We start from the raw sequence: 8635 nt of genomic DNA, 5'->3' as shown, positions 1-8635 counted from the left end.
TAAGCAGGGAAACATTTTACAGAGCAGTAAAAGGGAATAAGCCAGTGACACAACTTCAAAGTATAAATGTATACGTGTCACCTCACACAAATGTATAATTCTCCTATTCTGTCGTGATTAGAATGAGTCAATGACTTGCTCTTATTATTGATATCAGAATTGTACAGAGCCCTGACTTTTACTGTTCTCTGTTTCCTTGCTTAGTTTCAACACCAGTGTAATTTTTGACATTTTTCTTACGTCACTGCACAAAACAAAACAAGTTTCATCTTGCTAAATGACCTGGGCCTTGTGTGTTTAACATTTACCTTCAGAAACTCTTGTTAAATCATGCTGAAGTACTTAGTAAGAAAAACAACCAGTGATCCTTAAAACACATGATGGCAGTGTAAAACAATTTTATAAATGTGTTTCAAGGAATTTGATTTTTTGGGATATTCAACCCACTGGTCAAACATTATTAACAGTATTGCTTAGCACCCTGAAGGACCACAGCTTGATGAATTTCAAAAGTTTCTGAAGGGGAAGAGGGACGACTCTCCTTTTTTAATAGGCTCTCCTGCTGCTGGTTGATGATGATGAGGTCTTGGTGACCATGCCACCTTGTCCATAACCACCACTGCTGTATCCACCACCATAGCTACCACTGCTGTATCCACCACCAAAACCACCAGACATGCTGGAGTTGAGGGTTCCTGGAGCAGGAAAAACAAAAAAGACAGGAAGTGTTAGCATTCATTCATCCATGACTCAGTGTGGTGTCTTTGATTGGGTGTCACTTATGACGATGATGATGTTTAAAATCTGACACTTACCTCCAGAGCTTTGCTGCACGTGAATGGTTGCGGAGGAGCCTCCACTGTTGATTCTAATGGTGTAAGGAAGTTCAGTTAGTGTTTCATTCAGAGTTGAAAGTGATGCTACAGCCACAAAGTGTTAAAGATTCAAGTGTATCCCACCTGTCCTCCTCTCCTTCCAGCAGTTTCCTGTAGGTGGCGATTTCGATGTCCAGGGCCAGCTTGACGTTCATCAGCTCCTGGTATTCACGCACCTGGCGGGCCATGTCCTGCTTGGCTCTCTGCAGAGCATCCTCCAGGTCCCTGATGCGGAGCTTGGCGTCCTTCACTGCCAGCTCACCACGTTCCTCGGCCTCTGCGATCTGAGCCTCAAGGTTTACCCTCTGTGGACAAACATTGGATTTACTAACTGCACATCTTACACAATGAAGTGGCTTCATGATAAGGCGTGTTCCCGCAAAGGCTCCTGAAATGTACCTGTGCTTTGACAGACTCGATCTCATTCTGAAGACGGGCGATCATGCGGTTCAGCTCAGCGATCTCAGTCTTGGTTGAGCGCAGGTCATCACCATACTGTCCGGCTGACGACTGCATCTCCTCGTACTATTCAAAATAAGAAACGTGATGATTATTCAGAAGACAGAGGAGGGGACTACATGGGGATTAACATGATCTTTGCTTTTCACACACCTTCTGTTTGTACCAGGACTCTGCTTCAGCTCTGCTGCGGTTGGCAATATCCTCATACTGAGCGCGCACTTCAGCAACAATGGAGTCCATGTCCAGGTTACGGCTGTTGTCCATCTCCACAACGACAGAGGTGTCCTTGATCTGGCCCTGCAGCTCGCGAAGCTCCTACAGAAACAAAGGTTGATGTAAAAAAGACAATTATTTACCTATTTTTGCTGCTTTGTACAGCATCTGCCTGATCATAAGCTGTAACTCAAGTGTTTTTATTGTAATAATGATATAAATAAAGTGAATTAGACATAATAGATAATACATACAGCCTCATAGACAGCTCTGAGGAAGTTGATCTCGTCCTGAAGAGCATCAGCCCTGGCCTCGAGCTCAACCTTGTTCATATAGGCAGCATCGACATCCTGGAAAGGAAATTATGTACAAACAGGCACTGTTATAACTGGAGGCCATAAATATCCCGTTTTTCTTTTTTAAATTCTAAAGGAGCATCTTGATGTTTTCGCACCTTCTTCAGGAGCACAAACTCGTTCTCTGCACCTGCACGCTTGTTGATTTCATCCTCGTACCTGTTGGAACACAAGGCGACATGTGAGTACATCTCTTTGTTTCGAACATCTGTCTATTATATCTTAGGGCAATGTTCAAACTCACTTCCTCTTGAAGTCCTCAACCAGGCCTTGCATGTTCTTGAGCTCTCCATCCAGCTTGACTTTCTCGTTGCCCAGCCCATCGAGCTGTCTGCGCAGGTTGGAGATGTAGGCCTCGAACATGCTGTCGATGTTGGAGCGGGTGGTGGTCTGGTCCTGCAGGAGGCTCCATTTGGTCTCCAGCATCTTGTTCTGCTGCTCCAAGAATCTGACCTGTGCGGGTAAAAACCCAGAGAGGATCGTCACATGTTGCTCTAAAACTTTTTTTATTGTATTTTTAAAACTGAATAAATGGAGATTGTTGTTTGACTGGTGATATAAAACTGAGTTGTGTTTGACTCAATGGTGATTAAAAGATTCTAATCATTATTAAAGAAGAGGATCAGCCTGAAAAGGATTTTCAGGGTGTGTCCATTGTGGTATCTGGTCTTTAAATGCCTCAACTTTATCAGCATGCCTGCCTTGATAGCTGCATATCTGGACAGCCACACCCAGAGTCACAACAATTGTAACTCCGGAAGCCATTTCTTTGTGCATACACTGTTCAAGCAGCTGTAATAGGAAAAGCCATTCATAGACTGCATAGTTTAAATTTTTCTTTCTTACATCAATTGACAGTGTGAGTTCTGCCCAGATGTTTTGGCAACATGTGTACAGTATGTGGCTTTAAATGTTTCAAATACTACATGGGTTGTTTTGCCATGACTCATCATAAATGCTCTACTGTACTATTAAGCCACACAGTTGCTGCAGCCATAAAAAAACAAAACAAGGTGTGGCAGATAAACCGCAGAAGACAAAGCAGAACAGTGTTGGGAAGGAAAGCTTTGTTTTCAGAGTTTTTGTCCAAGAATAGAAAGAGTCCCCCTCCACAGAAAAGCTAAAGAGGTGCAGACCGTGTGACTTTTTTTGTATTAAATTGAGTAAGAGCAGATTTTTAGCTTCGTGTTAATGTTGCCCATAACAACCAGGTGAAAAGGTGAGGAGTGCAAACAGCAGACTTTGGACTCTGTGGGCAGAGTGTAGACATATCTATGATCTCTAGCAGTCTGCCAAGTGAGGGATTGGCAAGTTATTGCAATATAATCCCCACCCATGTTTAACTAGTGGGCAGAGAGGCAACCACAGCTTTCGAGAGGGTACTTTCGACAGCTGTTAGAAGTAAAGAAAAGCAGGATGAAGGATGTCAGTTCTAAAACAGTGAGGCCTACAGTTAACTGCACTTCAGACATAAGAGAGTCACACAGAGCTCTCAGAAACCAACCTTGTCGATGAAGGAGGCGAAGCGGTTGTTGAGGCCCTTGATCTGGTCCTTCTCATGGGTGCGGACAATGTGGATGTTGGGGTCAATCTCCAGGTTCAGTGGGGCCAGCAGGCTCGAGTTGACAGAGACAGCGGTGATCTGTTGCTGCATCATGCCACCGCCATAACTGCCACCACCTTGGCTGGAACCAAAGCCGCCATAACTGCCACCCCCCTGGCTGGAACCATAGCCAAAAGCACTGCCACTACTAAAGTTGGCACTTGGAGCCGAACCAACGCCATAGCTGGATCTCTTCGAGATGGTGTAGCTGCTGCCTCCTGGTGCGGCAGTGGACCTCCTGCTGCTGTTTCCGTAGCCATGGAGAGATGCTGTCTGTCTGTAGTTGGAAGACATTGTCGGTTCTTGAGCTGTGCAACAGACTGAAAATGAGCAGGCTTCAAAAGGTGAGTCAAGTCCCTCTGAGTGTCTTGCTGCAGTCTCTGCCTGCTTTTATGTCTGCGTCGAGCCAGTGGGAGGACCCTCCTCAGCCACTTGAACCTGTACTCTCACTTTTGCCGGCCAGCCTCCTCTCCGCCTCGGCTTACACGCCTCCGGCCATGTATGACAGGAGTGGCCGTTCCTGTAAAACAGGTAGGGAGAGATAGTCAGCAGATAAGCAGGGACACACCCTGCAGCAGGACAAGCCGAGGAGGAAGGGAGAGAGGGTGCTAGTGAAGCAGAGTCAACATGTGATTATGTAAGGAAAGTTTATTGTTATAAAATCTTTTACATTTAAAACATCCATTGTGGTCAAATATACAACAAATTACAGTCACAAACACGTGACGTTAAATAAAAAAAAAAAAAAAAAAAAACATTCTCAAAATACATAAATACACTGCACTGAATTTACTCAACTGTCTGCACAAACATTTCCACAGAGGAATTAAACATTTGACCTGTGCTAAAAAATGTAGCTTCAAGTTAACCAACAAAGTGAGAATTTCATTGTACAGTGCAATGCCTGTTGTTACTGTGTATTTGAGGATAAAGGTTCTTGAATTGAGAATTGGTACATCAAACTTTTATTCTACATTTCAGAGCCATTATTATCACGATCAGTCAGCACGATACAGAATCCGCCATACTGGATCCACCATTAAAATCTCTGATCATATGCATTGCTTTTCCTCTCAAATGTCTTTTAGAATCAGGTTTGCTTTTTTTAGAACAGTTCTCTTTAGAAAAGGTTTTTGTATCGCGGTGTCTTATCTATTTCATTCATTTATTCATTTTCTGTATGGCCAATAAAGAATATCTATCTATCCATCTACTTTCTCCGCTATATTTCATTTAACTTTTAGATGTGAACATTTCATATAAAACAAAATATTATTAATATTTATCAGAGCTACACAGTTGAAATCATCTTTGCCATATTGATAGAAACAAGCCAGGATTATTAATATCAATATCAGCTCAAAAAAGTTATTATTAAGTATTATTTAGATGCTATTATTAATTCAGACATGTACAATGTAAAACAATTTGTTTTGCTTCACGTGAATTATCTACAATTAAAAATGCTGTTTAGATGTCAACGCAACCACCATTATAATCCAGGAAGCTTTTTCCAAAGGAGCATGCTGCATAAAAGTTTGTTAATTGTTTGGTATTTATGTAATAAGACACTCACCAAAAGCTTTCTTGACATTCTTGTTGGTTTTATGTGTATGGCACCGCTTTTTTGTCCTGAGATATTTGTTTGTTTGGTTTTTGGTCATTTTTTGTACAGAGATTATCTGGAGTCATCTGGATCAGTGCATGTCTGAAGCAGCCGGTCATGTTTAAACTATTACACCAGCACTTTCATTTTTTGCAACTTTTAACTGCAAAAGTTAATCTCTTTAAACAACTGACCACGGCTGCTGTTTTTAAAGGTAATGATACACAATGTCTCTTCCCTCCAGGACTGAAATGACTTTGTTTCTATCCGACAACTTACTATAAACTCAATCTGCAACTGTCCACATCTAAACTAAAGTTATCCACAATCATCTCCTCAACTTCTAACTGGTTTGTGAACCTTTCATTAATCAAACAAATGCCTTAGGCAGAGTAATGTCTTATTAAAGTCTTGTTATAACAACAAGCAACTACACTGTAATCAATGCTGCAGACTAGATCCCTCACAGAAACCATCTGCTTGACTTTATGCGCATTATCATGCATAGTGCTATGTGTTGCTAGAGCATTCTTGTTTTGATGGAAACAATTGTGCACATGAATCACTGATGCACATTACTGACCACAGATTTAGTGGGTTGTTTTCTCTCTGGATACATTTCACCACACCCAAGTTGTTCCACAATCAAACACTGCAGCACTTGTTTCTTCCCCCTGTACCTTTGGTGTAGGTGAGGCCTGCATTCTTTTTCATTCTTCCCATTCTTCACATGCACATGCCTCCAATTTCTACCATGGTGTGGAACTTTACTCTAAAGCTCAAATCTCTGCTGTCCGACTGCTATTAGAGGAGAATTTATGTGCCAGTTATGTGCTTTTTTATTAAATTTTTAACATATGCAAAAAAGATAATTGTTTGACCTTTGACATTCTCACACAGACAAATGCTTTCATGTACATGCACACAGACAAACAATCAGAGACACCTGTATCTCTCTGCTGAACCACAGCTGAACAAGAGTCCTGAACAGTCACGCGATTGAAAAGTTTGATAAACACGTATTAAGTGTGCGGGGGGTTACAGTAGGGCAGCAAAGAATTCAGATGAAATGCTGCTGATGTAATCTGAAAACCGGCTGGACAAGGAACACAATCATTAAGTGCTTTGTTTGAAATGTAATTGGTCATTTCCGTCATAAGGTCATGAATTCAAGCCAAGTCAATTCAAGTCAATTTGAGCAGTACATGGAGCAAGTCAACGTTCAAAACCTCATATTCCGAGTAAAAGTTATGTGTGTGACGACAAGGGGCATCTTGCTTTTTTTGCAGTGGTTTGTGAAATTTTATAATATTTCAAAATGTGTGCCTGTGTGCGAGTACATTCGGCAGGATGAAGATTATTAGCTGATGCAGTGTGCAGCAATGCTGAAACAATTTTTTCATGTGTTTACATTGTTTCCTAAAGCAGTTTCAAACAGGAAATCATCATGACTTTATTGTAGTAAAACTCAAAGGATAAAAATCTGCAAAAGATGTCTGTAAAAACACATAAGAATTTACAGGTGGCTCACACACCTGCATACACACACACACACACACACATACAGACACAGAGGTTTGATGAATTATCCTTATTAGGACTTTTTATTGACTTCCATTCATTGTAGACAGCCTAACCAAAACCTTATCCTTTACCTTAACCATGACCAACTCATACCTAACCACTAGTCACCTATAACCATGTTCAGTTGATAATTCTAGCTGATTTAAAGTAAAGGAATTGGACAATTACAGTGTCAGAATCATGAACCAACACTTTACTCAGCTTTTAAAGGAAAGTCAGTGAAAGTGTTTCCAACCCCTTCGGCCGCTCACATTCTCCAGTTGCTCTCATGTTGCTTCAACAACCACACAGATAGGATTTACCTTCCTGATACTTGGCATCTCAGTGAAGTCATAAAGTCACATCAGATCAAAGTTTGTTAAGTTGTCTGCATTGATAGTTAATCAGGAAATGGAAAAGAAACCATGAAACAATTCGGTTTCATGCGCTATTTCTTCGCTTTTGTTTTTTTAATCAAAATGTTTAACTAGAACTGACTTAAAATCAACAAAATGTCTTATGAAGTGATGTAATTTCATATGTGTATGTTAAATTGTGCCTCTGCAGTACGTGTAAACTAGGCGTGGGCATTTTTACAAGGTGGGAGGGGTCGTTTGGCCGGCCACACTGCTTGAGCATCGGAACCAGCAGGCAGGCTGAAAACCGAAATTCTTCAGACTTGTTCAGCATTACAAGGAATGAGTTTCTGTGTGAGTGAAAGTCATTCTCAGTCTGTTTAGTCAGAGACTCAGAGAAGTCTGCACCTCGTGTTTGTCATGTATACGATTGACAAGTTAAAGGAGAAAACCTAATTAAGAAGTAGAGAAGTATAAAAAAGCCTGTGAGGGAAAAGAGGGCTGCTTGTGTGGGCACAGATTCCAGGTCATGGCTGGAGTTTTAATATGAGTGGTGATTAAAGTGGCATCTGCTCTGAGATTGATGGGGAGGACGCCAGTGAATAGGGTCAGAATTTGTGGTCGTCAGCGCACATTTGATGACTCTGATTCTCGAGCATTAGTGCGATATGTGAGATTCTCAGGTGACTGAGAATGTCAATGCAGGGCGTGATAAGACAGTGCCAGCAAGAACAGTCTGTTGATATCAAACAGAGGGAGGTATAATAGTCGAGTTACAGTGCCTTAACCTCTCATTATAAAGATTACTGCACTTTTCAGTGGTTGGTGGTCCCAAAACTACAGGCACTGTTCGGCAGGAGGAATCAAACATTGTGGTTTGAGTCCTTGTGGCTAAGGCTAGAAGTTAATTTTGAAAGCCAATTCAGGTCAAAGGTCAAACTGTTGGACTTCTGCTCGACATAAGATGATATAAATTTACACTTGGTGTGCTGCAGTGAATAGCGTTTCTGTTCTGCTTCTTTGCAACACCTGAATATTGTTATGTGTGACATAACCAGACATAAGTTTTTCACCATCTTGCTCGGGGCATCCCTTGACACCTGTGCATAAGACACACTGTAAATGTTGCCAATGCTCAGTTTCAAGAAAAAACAGTGTGCGCTGATAAATCCATCACTAAACTTGCTGGGTAGCTTTTGTGTGTTCAAGGAATTTTACATCTTTCTTTAGTCTCTTGAGAGACACACTGGTTGTTGAAGTGTGGAGTGGAGATAATGTGTCATGTTTGGCAGGTGCCCACATGTCTAATCAAGATAATCTGTTACTATGGAAACATCAACTGTGTGACAGTGTGACACAATGCAAGTGCTGCTGCTCACATAAGCCACATCGGGCTGGGGTTCAGAGAGATGCTCGGATCGGTCTCTGTGACTCAAATTCAAACAGAAGTTTCAAGTTTAGACAGAAGTATGCGACTCAAGTCACACTCCAGTTAGTTAGTAACTACACACCCAAAGACTTCTGGATTCCACCTGTCAGGCATTTAAATTTCCTCCTGTCTCTTGCCTTAGGTGCTTTGTCTTAGCTTTCTTTTTCTATTT

General features: G+C 41.5%; 1 protein-coding gene across 1 annotated transcript; it reads right to left on the bottom strand.

The window, feature by feature from the left end:
• Positions 1-546: 546 nt before the first annotated feature.
• LOC133000037 (intermediate filament protein ON3-like) lies at positions 547-3803 on the bottom strand. Its single transcript, XM_061069893.1, has 9 exons — positions 3411-3803; positions 2151-2359; positions 2005-2065; positions 1805-1900; positions 1488-1652; positions 1275-1400; positions 960-1180; positions 816-868; positions 547-695 (listed from the first exon to the last, which is right to left on the bottom strand). The coding sequence occupies exons 1-9, from the start codon at positions 3801-3803 to the stop codon at positions 547-549; spliced, it is 1473 nt and encodes a 490-aa protein (XP_060925876.1).
• Positions 3804-8635: the final 4832 nt, after the last annotated feature.

This window comes from Limanda limanda, chromosome 4, assembly GCF_963576545.1.
Source record: "Limanda limanda chromosome 4, fLimLim1.1, whole genome shotgun sequence".
NCBI classification, from domain to species: Eukaryota; Metazoa; Chordata; class Actinopteri; order Pleuronectiformes; family Pleuronectidae; genus Limanda; species Limanda limanda.
The sequence above is the reverse complement of the archived record's forward strand: the minus strand, read 5'-3'. Positions and strand labels throughout refer to the sequence as shown.